Genomic DNA, 13575 nt, shown 5'->3' with positions numbered 1-13575 from the left:
ATTCTCATCCAAACCAGGTACAATCATAACTTCTTTAATGTACCTAGTAACACCTGGCACATATATAGCGAAAGTACCTTTGCCTATTGATTGTACTAAATCACCAGTACCCATCTTAACTTTACAGTTCACATTTCTATCTATATCAATAAGTAAAGACTCATGGGCAATCACATTTTTAGGTGTTTCTATTTCTTTGATTGGGCTATTTTTCGGATATGTTCTAGTAGACAACCAGATGAACAACATTGAAGAAGCAAATATTTCGATTGGAGCCATGAAGCAATAAAGTTTAAGAAGAAAAATATAAAACTTATATATATATATATATTTAACTTATTTTCAGTATTAGAAAATTATCTTATTTCCATTTTCAACATTTAAGTAAATGTCTTTGTCATTTTACTTTTATTTATTTTATATTACTCTATTTACTTAAGTTTACAATGTAAATAAGTACCCCCCATTGGATTCAAATAAAAATACTAGAAAATCAAATTCACTAAATCAAAATATGAAAAATCGGTTTTAGTGCAAAATATGATTTAGGCTAAAAATAATGGCTCATTAAGTCAATATATACTCCATACTAAAATCCCATAAAATCAAGTTTTCTTATTTGATGTGTAAGGAATAAAGACAAAATTATCTTAAGAAAATGATTATTTCGAATTTTCATACTTAGTCAATATTTTTACATAAAATAACTTTTCATATATAATATGAATGCATGAAAGAACCTAAGATCAATCTAGGTAAAAAAATCTTAGATGTTCAATCCACTATGGTGTTAAACCCTATTTGGTTTATGTTAAAACTTATTGAAAATTAGTCATGGAGCTATGAACTAGCTTGGTTTATATGATTTAATGTTTACTTTTATTTCTAGAAAGACTATAGAAATTGTAAGTATAAAAAAAAATCACTAAATTTTAAAGCTAATAACTTTAGCCCCACCCTTTGAAAAATTTCTGGTCCATAAGAATAAAGTTTAAGACGTATGAAAAGATCTGACGGGTTTGGAATACTGTGATTAGTTGGGAGAGAATTCTTTGGGAAGATGAGGGAATAATTTGCGTGGGAGTTCCCAAAACTATTTCCAAACAAAAAGTGCTCTAAATCCCCCTATGTCCATAGGCAAAATTATAATTTTAGAAAACATAAATTAAATGAAACGACATTTTAGGACAGAATGTTACACGTAATTCCTCAAATAATTCCCAATTTCACCAAGTCACCTCTCATACGCATAAAAACCAAATTATAATCACCAACCATCAATAAGCATATGTGAAAGATTGGAAACAAGATTTACATGTAGTACTTTATGTCACGTTAACAAGACATGACGCAACTACAGTTAAAAGGATCTTCAATCGAGAAGTTAAATCCATGGTGGACCTTCCATCCTTCTTTTTTTATTGCAATTTGCAACTTCAACCAAACTATGTAAATTCATGATAAATTTGACATCAAGTTGCTCACCGTCAAAGTTGACGCTAGAAAAAAGTGATGGCAAATGTTTATTTGTAATACAATTTTTAATGACGGTGTCTATTGACACATAATAGTAGTAACATGTCCTAAATAATTTCTAAGAATATTTCTCAGCAATGTTTTGGAGGTGGTAGAAGAGATTCAATGGTCTAGAGATCATGACCACGTGATCAGAATCGCTAATCACTTTCACTTCATCTGGTGGATTGTTCCTGATAATGTAATTCTGCACATCCAACACTATTGCCTGGTCTTGCCCAGACACAATGAATACTCTACGAACCGATCCATATTTCTCCTTGGTGAGCTTTATTACATCATAATTGAAGAGAGGAGAAAATCTTATCAAGGAGGACACAAGCGTTTTATCCTGTCCATTAATATGTCACCAAACAAAATGTCAAAAACAACAAGAGAAAAAAATAAAGGGAAAAAGAAATTAAAGCAGCAGCAACGTGGAAAGAAACCTGCCCCTGGCCTGCTTAGGCCCATTTTCCCCAAAAAACACTCCTAGAGTCGTTTTCACTTTGAGGGAGGAGGAAGCCAATATTCATCCTCCCCTCTCCATCCTCCCCCCTCCTCCTTTCCTCTTCCACCCTTCACCTCTTCCCCCATTTTCAAAGACAAATGATTTTCCCTATTTGTGATCATTTTGTTATGATTTTCATCCAACCATCACAGGCTACTGCGTCTCAGCATTCGATCTCCATCACCATCCTTTTTGCGATTTCTTTATGTTTTGAATAAATTACAGAGACTCTTTGGATTCTCTATATAGTTTTCACCTCTCCTCTTTTGTGAGAGTTTTATTTGTATTGTTATGGATTAGTTTTTTCAAGCTTTATCTCTTTTTGATTATTCTAAATTTGCAATCTTAGTTGGGATGCCTATGCCAGAGTTTCTTCGATCTTGCGTAATAGTTAGCGGATGTGCACTAGATTATCTTAATTTTGATGTTAGACCGCTCTGTTATTGCAATGGCCATTTTGTGCCTAGTTTTTATATTGGAATTTTGTGACTAGTGCCTTTTTTGGCTGAATTATGAATGCAATTATAGAATTTCTCAACAAAATTAAATAATAAAAAATAGCAGCAACGTGATCTCAGGTTCGAATCCCCATAATACCTTAGTATTGTGTTTAATAAACCATATTCTCCTTGTAGGTTGGACTATCGCTAATATTAAAAAAAAAGTATAATTTTTGAATTATTTTTTAGACAACTCACCTGTGCTGGGGAGAGCTGGCAAAACTTCAACGCCAAGGCCTTAGGCCCAATAAGAAAGGAGGTTGGAGGGTTGTTGGTCCCATTATCGTATCTATATTGAGTGTCCAAATAGTCCAATCTTTTATTAACCTGTACATTTTTCGAAAATATAATTTGTTAATAAATATACACAATGGATTTTGGTGCTGCAACTTTGGTGTGTGCTTGTGAACTCATTACCTCTGTCAATATAGTCGAGTAATTGAGAGTAGGACCAGACATGAAAGCCGTGACGTATACTGCAGCAGCAATTTTCTCAGGAAATCTCTCCATGAAAGTAGATATGACTGCCCCACCCATGCTGTGACCTACGAGGATGATCCTCTCCTTTGGTGGAAGAGAGACCATGAGCTTCGTCAATGGCTCGACATATTGCGAGATCGAACGAAGTTGTTGTATCTGAATTGGGTTGATCCCAGATGCTCCCAAGTCTAGGGCTGTGACATTGTGGCCTGAATCATTGAGTAAAGTTGCCACCTTATACCAAGACCATGCTCCAACACCAGCTCCATGAATCAACACAAAATGCTTCTTCCCACTTGGGCTAGTTTGGGTTTGGTTTTGCGGGTAATTAGATGGCGATGAGGTACAAATTTTTGCCAAGCAAATAAGTAAGAGACAAAAGAGAAAAGACTTGTTTTTCATGTGCTCCATTTTCAATCTCATTAACATCTCCTTCCCTGGGTTTGTATTTATAGGAAATATCCTTCACCCAATTCGGCATTTGAAGAATTGGGGTATAGACTAATCAGCTAACATCTCCTTGCACGTTGCAAGCGAAGTCTTTATTTCTATCTACATTTTTGGTCAAGGAGTAGACATTATGCAAGCAATTCCGCATTTGAAAACGACTAATAAACTAATTAATAAACTTCCACGTTATTGCAAGCAAGGTCTTTGCCTGGACATTTTTGGTCAAGGAGTAAACATTATGCCAAATCTGCAAAATCTTTTCGTACCTTTCTCTATAAATTTCCAATCTGCATAATAATAATAAAAAAATTATTCAACGTGCTCATTGCCTGGACTTTTTGTACAGAATTTGTTTCGTACACAACATACATATCTTGGAAAATTATTTCTTTCTAGTAGTTGCGGCCATGGCCTTTCAAAATGTCATTGAGAGGCTAGCCGCTATATTTTCTTTATTCATAACCATAAATAATATATTTTAAACCTTTGTATGAAATCCTTCCAAATACGGAGGAGAGGCCAGCGCCAGAGTAATCATGACTTTGGTTTACACTCAAAAGTCCTCTCAAATCCACAAAACTCCATCATCTAATAAATTCTACGGAAGTCAATGACTTTTATGAGCTTTTAACTTAATTGAATATTAGATTTGGTGGATGTTCGGTTGTACTTAGTTAATTATTTTTTGGTTTTTTTTTGTTGTTGACAAATTTGTAATTTTATATGTAATATTCAAACAAGTTTAAAGAATTAAGGTTAGTCTAAAGTCTTCACTTAAAATGATTACATCAATTGAGATCAACCTTATCATAGCTCAGTGCAATCAAACTCAATCAAGCTATGTAAATTGATAAATTTATTCCCTAAAAAAAAAGAAAGAAAAGGAATTTACTCATATGTGGTTGCGAGCATAGTCTAAAATATCGATAATATGCGGTTTTTTCGAATCATGGATATTTTGGAACATATCCATGTACATATCGTATAAATATCGACAATAATATCGGAAAATATCGATGTCGATAATTTCGCTCACACTTCAGCAATATTTTGTCAAAATATCCGTGTAATATCGCTGAAATATTGAAAATATCGAGGTAAAGGAAAAAAAAGGGAAAAAGAAGAAAAAAAAAAGGGAAAAAAGGGAGGAAAAAACAACACAAAGGGGGATTTGAACTTCTCTCATTTTACTCCTCCAACACCTTAACTGCCATATATCACTTATGTTTTAGTGATAATATGCTAAAATATTTATATTTATATGGGTTGCATGTTAACAATTACATGCAAAACTATTTTGGGGATTTATCATTTGATGAATACTATACACATAGAGATGATGAAGATAGTGAAAAATTTGAACCTCATAGAAACTCTATGTGATACTAAGTCACTCATGTATCTTATCATGCAATGTATAAAGTGTAAAATATTGTAGTAAATCATTATATATAAATGATTATGGTGTGTTTAATCTTTTTTTATTTATTAATTACTACATATTTTCTACACTCACAGTTTTTGCCAGCTCACTGTATAATCAACTTAAATCAATTAAATCCATCATGTAATGCATTTCCTTTTTTCTATTTTTGGATAAACTAATAAATAATTGACTAAATAAACATTCTCCAAAGTTTCAATGAAAATTGCCAAGTTTTTCTTACAATTTTGTGGTTTTTATTCAATTTTTATCGATATCGATAATATCCCGATATTTCCATCAAAATTTTCATATTTTTGGACTTCCGGTATCATCGATATTTTAGACCATGGTTGCCAAGTGCTCATTTTTATTTTATTTTACGAATATTTAACAACTCTCAGCAGTTAGCAACCTTGTATCTAGAGGTAGTAAAACAGCTCCAGCGATTTGGAGAACATTACCAGGTGATCACAACCATTGATCACTTTCACTTCATCTGGCGGATTTTGATTGATCATGTGTCTTTGCAAATCCTAGCGGATTTTTATTGAGTGCTGCTAAACGAACCCTAAAATTAATTGAGTATACCCTATGATCTAAGTACACCATAATATTTTAATTAAAATATAAAATTAACTAAGTACACCCTATTTAACTATCAAAAATACCCATATTACACCCTAATACACTACCACACAACACTCTAATACCAATCCCAAACCAAGTTTCTCTTTTTACATGAATTCGTGCCCTCTTTTCATATTTATAAATGTATTGAATTAAACTACAGACACAAACATTCAACTTATTATTTGGTTTCACAAGTTATATGACTGGATTTTCATGGGCCCTTAACATATTATTTGAATCTAAACCAAAAAAGCTATGAAGGCATTTCCGATGTTTGCAGCAAGACTACAACATACCTACATGCTCATGGATCTCTTCAGATAATCAATATTAAACAACCCATAAACTTCTCCCTTTGAAGAACAAATTAAAACCAATTTATAGAGGAAGGTTGCTAAACATTTTAGCCCGTGAAGAACAAATCGTGACAGTATAACCCATTTGATAACAAAATCAAAATGAGATTTACCAATACTAGATGACCACAGCGCCAGTATAATGGTACAACGGTGGCGTTACTGTAACGGTGGAGAAGTGGATGGTATGACGACGGTGTTAGTGTGGCGGTGGAGGAAACGATATTATGAAGGAGGCGTTGCTATGTTCGGTGGAGGAGTCATCGACGGCGTCTCACAATTCAATATATCTTTTTGGTCATTTTATATTAGAGTAAATTAGTAATTCTATAAATAATTTGATAATAGGGTGTACTTAGTTAATATTAGGGTTCGTTTAGCAGCACTCTTTTTATTTCATCACGAAAGAGAGGGTGAAATTTGACCCATGACAACACTTTTATTTTATATTTAAAAGCAAAAAAGGAAAAGAGCAGAGGAAAAGTAATAGCTAATTAACCCACCGAAAATCGGGGCAGGATGCTGGTAGTTAAGGTAATGCATGCCATCTCCCTTTCTTTTTCTAGTCGGCTTTTTTTAATTTTCAATTCTATATAATTATGTGTCATATCTTTTATATAATTATATTTATTTATTTCTCGTGATTAGAGCGTTCTAATTGCACTAATATTTTTCTCCAACACGAACATTTTTTTCTTTTCTGAAGAAAGATTTCATTAATTTGATAAACCATAGATGTTCGTCCTTTATCCAAAAAAATTTCTGGTCAAACACAAGAAATTAAGGATTGATTTTTACACCGTCACATGATCACATGGTGTTACACTCCATTTATATTATAACATTTAAATTAATTGCACCACATAACAATATTACAATACCATATAATAATTTCTCAAAATTGAGGAATTTCACAATCATATAACTTATTACTTTTTCTCGTTAAAAAATGAAATACAAGATTTACATGGAGTACTATGTCATGTTAAAAAGACATGATATAAAAAGTTAAATTATAGATAGGAGAAAATCTTGCCAACGAGGACCCTAGTGTTAAATCATGTCCATTAAAACATCATCAAACAAAAAGTTATAAATAAAAAATAAAATAAAAAATTAAAAAAAGCAGTAGCAAAGCAAACCCTATGCTGGATTGAGACTCATCACCGCTGGTTGTGAGAGCTTGTATGACTTTATTGCCAAGGCCTTGGGCCCAAAAAGAAAGGACGTTGGAGCATTTCGGTCCCATTATCTTTTATTAACCTGTACATTTTAGAAAACCAATTCAAATTTAACAGCAATTTTCTGAGGAAACTTCTCCAGGAAAATAGATAGGACAACCCCACTCAAGCTGTGAGCTCTTCTCCTTTGGTGGCAGAGAGGGGCGGAGCCAGCATGAGACCAGTGTGGTCGTAGGTCCCCACTCTATTTTTACTTGTTCTATTTGTATATTATATATGATATATAATATTATAATATTTTAGATTAGTTTAAGGATATTTATCCTAAAATAAAATAATATATTAGGTTCTTTTAGTCTACAAATTAACCATAAATTTTCTTGATTTCTCTTCTACTCGTCTCCCTTAAATCTTCTAGGTTAGTTTAAAACATTTGCACTAAAAACTCCTAAAGTTTTAACCTTTTTCTTCCTCCTCTTCCTCTCTTGTTTTAAGCTTTGTGAATTTTTTATTTTCCTTATTTTTTTTAATGTATGAGTTGGGTACCTTAATATTGTGCTTTATGAACTCTTTATTTTTCTATTTATTTTCTTTGTTGAAATATTTATTTTCACTGTATTCCACCTAACTCGTAGAAACCCGAACAGATTCAAAAGTTCTGAACCAAGCAAAACCAATATGCAAATTCACTAAATATAAACTAAACATAACCCAACTCTCACAAAATATAAACTTCCAAAATCAGAAATGAAAATGAAAAACTGAAAATAAAATAGAGCATAACAAGAAGGACAAAATAAAGTTTTAACATATGACATAGACCACTCCCATCAGTCCAGACTAAGCTAATTCACCAAAATAAATAAATAATGGAAGACAAAACAACGTTGGAGTTGTTTGGGGCATTACATGCTCTTGTATATACCAGAAGTCCTACTATACTCTTGTGGCTCGATACAAGTATGGATGTGGAAGTGATTATGGACTCAGATTGAATAAGTAACAAATTAATCTACATCAAAAAGTAGGTGATCCGCTATTAATGACATCAAATTTTTTTATTTAAAACATCACACTTAGAGATCCGTTGAGTCTTATGATCTACGGAATTAAATTTGACATATAGATTACATTTTATTTTCCAAAAGTTTATTCATATATGGTTGCATTTTTTATGAAAGTCTAACTCTCAGCAACCTGCTTGAGGTAGGAGAACAGCTCAAGCGGTCTAGAGAACATCACCATGTGATCAGAACCATTGATCAATTTGACTTCATTCGGCGGATTCTTATTGATCATCAACATCCGCCATTTCTCAGTTATTATATGGTCTTGGTCGCACCCGATGAATACTCGACGAACCGATCCATATTTCTCATTAGTGAGTTTTATATCATCACTAAAGAGAGGAGTGAATCTCACCAAGGACAATGCTAGTGTTAAATCCTGTTCGTTGATCATCACCAACCAAGAAAGAAAAGAGAAAGATGAACAATATTAGCTAAAAGGACACGTGCATAAAATCAATTTTTACTGTTCTTTCTTTGTAAAGACATACCTCTGGTGGTGAGAGTTGGTACATTGACGATGACATTAACTTTGGCCCAAGAAGTGCGGCGGTAGGAGGATTGTTGGGTCCCCGATCATATCTAAACTGACTGTCCATCAGATCCAGACTGTTCAAAATCTGTATAAATTTTTAAACGCGTAGTTATTAATATTCATCATATATATATACAGAAATTCTTTTATATCAAAGTCAGAAGATTGGTCGATACATTTGGACTTTAATATTAAAGGGTTATATATATTGTGTTTGTATCATCATGTCATGTCATTTCGTGTTATTGTTGGTTACTAGCTAGTCATCCCTAATCTGATGGGTTTAATTAATTGTACAATGAGAACTCGAAATTTAAAACCAAATTCCCTTTAGAAAATCAAACCTAGCATTTATACATTACACATAACAAAATCCCCTTAACTATCGTTCATATATATATATATATATATATATATATATTGTTTTTAAAGATATAAAAAGTAACGATATGTTTATTTAAGGATTAATAGACTAGTAATCTTTTTTGAACGGTACTAGCAAAATGTATTGTCAAAATTTACCACCGACAAGTGGTGAGGCTCCGATAATTTTTTTTGGTGGGTAAAATAATTTACAGAGGACACTTAAAATCTAACATTAAAAAACATTTTAAATTAACATATTTTGGACAAAGTATGCGATGTTGTGATCTGTGAGTCTGTCGAACTCATTACCTGAGATGACAAATTTAAGTAGTCGAGAGCAGGACCAGGCATTACAGCGGTGGCAAATACTGCAATATAAATCTTCTTAGGGAATTTCTCCATGGCAATGGATAGGGCGGCCCCACCCATGCTGTGGCCCACAAGGATGACCCTCTCCTTTGGCGGGAGAGACTTCATGAATCTCATCAATGGCTCAACGTAATCCGAGAGAGAATGAAGTTGTTGAACTTGCTTTGGGTTGACCCCAGATGCTGCTAGGTCTAGGGCTGTAACATTATGACCAATTGAGGTGAGTAGAGTTGAGACCTTGTACCAGCACCATGCCCCATGACCAGCTCCATGAACCAGCACAAAATGCTTCTGGGTTGCATCTGGGTTTGGATATGGGGTGCAGATTCTGGTGAAGCTAAGAAATAAAAGGAAAGACACCAAATGCTTCACTCTCATATTCTCCATGTTTCGTACAAACCTCGCTCTCTTTTCTTGGCCTGTACTATAATGCATTTGGTCTAGTGTTACTTTTATATATCATGAATCTGCTTAATCTGGATAAAAAAAATTCTGATGATGTTGGCAATCTGAAAAGTCAGTGAATTATTGTACAAATAATTAATTAATTAATCCTCCCTCAGAGGCAAAGTCATAATCTCCAAGTCTATGTTGCTAGCAATCTTCTTTAAAAACAAAAGCAAAAATTCATTATGATATTGCCCAAGATAAACGCTATCTATACAAAATGCGGTGAGGCTGCTGACAAACTAGTTTCAATTATTTAAAAATTTTATTTTCATTTTTTTACGAAATATTAGTTTGATTTCAAATCTAAAGATTTAGATGACCTTGTGCTCATATATAATATTAATTCTGTTGTTGAACATATTTTCATTTTGATATTATGTGGCTTTCGGTTACATTTAATAATATATATTTGTTTGATGTTAAGCTAATTTCCAATATATTTTTCGAGGTTAGGGATTCATGGATCGATCAGATTGAAGATGTGACAAGCTAATACCAAACATTTAGAATTAGAGATGAAGATGTATAAAAAGATTGGTTTGGAAATTCCAAATTACAAATAAGTTAAGGAATCAGAGAAAGAGGTTATATATTATTATTCATATGTGGTTGCATCATAAATCATTGTACAATGATGATAAAGCTCCTAGCTAGTTGCCAGGTGCTCACTTTATTTTTAATTTTTTTAATTTTATTGTTTTTAATTTTATGAATATTTAACAACTCTCAGCATTCAGCAACCTTCTGCAGGTAGTAGAACAGCTCCAGCGATTTAGAGAACATTACCATGTGATCACAACCATGGATCACTTTGACTTCATCTGGCGGATTTTGATTGATCATCCATTGTCTCAAATCCTTGTTTAATGTACGGTCTTGATCGCACCCGACGAATACTCTACGAACTGATCCATACTTCTCATTGGATTTGGAAGGTTTTTTTTATTTTACTGGAATAGAATTATAAAGTTGACTTCCAAGTACCCTGCAGGCATATATTCCAGACTGCTAGCTGGTTAACGATTCCAAAGGCCAAAGTTTTGTTTTTTAAATTTAAAATATGTTAGCTATATTTTTTGTGTGTAACTAGGTACAATTTGACTTCATTATAAATGGTTGTCGCGTATTCTTTCCAACCTATCAGTGGCTGATACAGAGAGACAAGAGGAGTTAGGCGACCCACATGGCTGCCGGAAAGTTGGATTATACAGTCATGCATAAATTTTGACAAGGCATTTGATACATACATGTACATATTTCCCTAAAATGAACTTCACTGTTCCCTAAAATGAACTTCACATCAAATAAGAAAACTTGATTTTATGGGATTTTAGTATGAAGTATATATTGACTTAATGAGCCATCATTTTTAGCATAAATCGTATTTTGCATTAAAACTGATTTTTCATAGTTTGATTTGGTGGGAATCTGATTTTCTAGTATTTTTATTTGAATCCAAATGTGGGGTACTTCTTTATTTACATTGTAAACTTAAGTAAATGAAGTAATATAAAGTAAAAGGACAAAGACAAAGACATTTACTTAAATGTTTAAAATAAAAATAAAGTAATCTGTATACCAGTTGAGCAAAGAGACAATTTAAAGCACCTACAATGATTTTTCCGACGAGAGGAGGTGTTATGCCTTAATAGATCTGTCACTGCGTACACTAAAAGCTTCGCAGAAAACATATGTTGTAGGAGACGACTTTGGTTGGACTGCATCGATCTATACAATGATGACAAGCTCCTAGCTATAGTTTATCAGGTGGGTGCTTACGATGTTTAGGAATATTTTTCAGAAATCTCTTGGAGGGCGGAGAAGAATTCCTGCGGTTTGGAGAACATGGGCATATGATCAGAACCATTGATCACTTTGACTTCATGTGGAGGATTTTCCTTGATCATCCACCGTTGCACATCCTCCCCTATGGCAAGGTCTTGGTCGCACACGATATATACTCTACGAACCAACCCATATTTCTCCTTGGTGAGTTTTATTTCCTCGTCAAAGAGAGGGAAATATCTCAGCGATGACAACGCCAGTGCTAAGTCCTGTTGACATCCAAATCAAAAATAAATAAACAAATGAAAGAAAAAAGAGGAAACGTAGAAGCTTAACCAATTGGAAAATTGAACCTAGATGTATATAGACTAGACTCCTCCACATGCAAAAAATGGGCATAATTACTGTAGCATCCTTAATGATTTCTAAATTTATACATGAGTTTCATTTTGATTCTCTAATAGACGAAAAAATTTATGAAATTTGACTAAATGATAAAATTGGAACACATGGGATAGAGGGAGGACGACAAAAATTAAAAACTGAGTTGGAATACCAAAATGAAATTCGGATATAAATTTAGGAACCATTGCAGTAAATAACTCATTTCAAAATTTAGATTTATATTTATTTTAATTACTTAAAATGTGAATAATTGACATATTCCAAGTTTATATAATAGTATAGATATATCTCAAACAATTTCTCGCATTTTTTCCTCAAGATTTACCTCTGGTGGCGACAGCTGGTACGCCACTGAAGTCAGACGTTGGGGACCAGAAATTGCCGATGTTGGAGGGTTGTTGATTCCTTTATCAAATCTATATTGAGAGTCCATAAATTCCGATCTACTACTAGCCTGTTACATATTATAATTAGTAAATCCATATATTTTCAAGGATACGTATATAGAAAAAATAATCAACAAAGTTGGTTCCAATTTTGTATCTGAGTTCGAATCTCCCTCATGATAATTTAGATTAAATTACGATAGAATATTGTTTTATACATAACTATACCTCTTTAAATATGGTCAAGTAACTGATAGTGGGGCCAGGCATCAAAGCGGTGGCAAATACAGCCGCAGAAATTTTCTCAGGGAACCGCTCCATGGCAATAGATATGCTGGCTCCGCCCATGCTATGGCCCACCAAGAAAACCCTCTCATCTGATGGAAGAGACTCCATGAATTCAATCAACGGCTCAACATAGTCCGCGAAGCAATGGACTTGATTTATCTGTTTTGGGTTGTCTCCAGATGCTGCTAGGTCTAGAGCTGTAACCTGGTGACCTGCAGAGGTCAGCAGAGCTGACAATTTGTACCAACACCATGCTCCATGGCCAGCTCCATGAACCAGCACAAAATGCTTCTTTTGGGCTTCTGGGTTTGGAGATCGAGAACACATTCTTAGTGAGCAAAGAGAGACTAAAAATTCTAAGGTTAATTTTTGACCTCTTTTCTTGGCCTATATATATGCAGTAGTTATTCCTCCCTGAGTGGCAAAGTCATAATTCTCCAAGTCCATTTTGAATCTTCTCTGAAAACAAAAGGACAAATTCTTTGATTTTGATTGATTTTATCTTTCACAAAAGTTTAGAGATTAATTTATGAATGAGCTTGCTCAAGATAAACGCTATCCATACAAAATGCGGTGATGTGTCACTCTTTTTGTGTATAATATTCTTTGAGTCAGGCATGTGTGTTGAAGTTTCCATAACAGAGGAAATGGACAAGATAGCAGCAACAAAGAATACTTTGACTTTTCAGTCTTTAAATTGCAGTTAGGCTTTTCTTGTATTTGGTTTATGCAAGAAAGGAATATGCTTAGGTTCATCCATATCATTTGAGTCCTTTGCATCATGAACTGACACTACAAAAAAAGTCAACAATGGTTACCATTTTATTGGTGACTGTTGACATCTTTAGTCACTTTCTTTGATGAGTAAAAGCAAT

At 33.5% G+C, this 13575-nt stretch overlaps 3 protein-coding genes across 3 annotated transcripts; all 3 read right to left on the bottom strand.

Moving 5' to 3' along the window:
- Positions 1 to 1438: 1438 nt before the first annotated feature.
- On the bottom strand, positions 1439 to 3458 carry LOC103340238 (methyl jasmonate esterase 1-like). The gene is made up of 3 exons (XM_008243634.3): positions 2944 to 3458; positions 2725 to 2853; positions 1439 to 1867 (listed from the first exon to the last, which is right to left on the bottom strand). The coding sequence occupies exons 1-3, from the start codon at positions 3433 to 3435 to the stop codon at positions 1595 to 1597; spliced, it is 894 nt and encodes a 297-aa protein (XP_008241856.3). The 5' UTR covers positions 3436 to 3458; the 3' UTR covers positions 1439 to 1594.
- A 4616-nt stretch (positions 3459 to 8074) lies between these two features.
- Positions 8075 to 9978, bottom strand: LOC103339983 (methyl jasmonate esterase 1-like). Its single transcript, XM_089042210.1, has 3 exons — positions 9327 to 9978; positions 8608 to 8736; positions 8075 to 8495 (listed from the first exon to the last, which is right to left on the bottom strand). The coding sequence occupies exons 1-3, from the start codon at positions 9819 to 9821 to the stop codon at positions 8232 to 8234; spliced, it is 888 nt and encodes a 295-aa protein (XP_088898336.1). The 5' UTR covers positions 9822 to 9978; the 3' UTR covers positions 8075 to 8231.
- A 1395-nt stretch (positions 9979 to 11373) lies between these two features.
- LOC103339985 (methyl jasmonate esterase 1-like) lies at positions 11374 to 13080 on the bottom strand. The gene is made up of 3 exons (XM_008243346.3): positions 12641 to 13080; positions 12352 to 12480; positions 11374 to 11890 (listed from the first exon to the last, which is right to left on the bottom strand). The coding sequence occupies exons 1-3, from the start codon at positions 13025 to 13027 to the stop codon at positions 11621 to 11623; spliced, it is 786 nt and encodes a 261-aa protein (XP_008241568.1). The 5' UTR covers positions 13028 to 13080; the 3' UTR covers positions 11374 to 11620.
- Positions 13081 to 13575: the final 495 nt, after the last annotated feature.

The sequence above is a fragment of the Prunus mume genome, linkage group LG8 (genome assembly GCF_029339155.1).
Source record: "Prunus mume cultivar Tortuosa linkage group LG8, ASM2933915v1, whole genome shotgun sequence".
NCBI lineage: Eukaryota > Viridiplantae > Streptophyta > Magnoliopsida > Rosales > Rosaceae > Prunus > Prunus mume.
The sequence above is the reverse complement of the archived record's forward strand: the minus strand, read 5'-3'. Positions and strand labels throughout refer to the sequence as shown.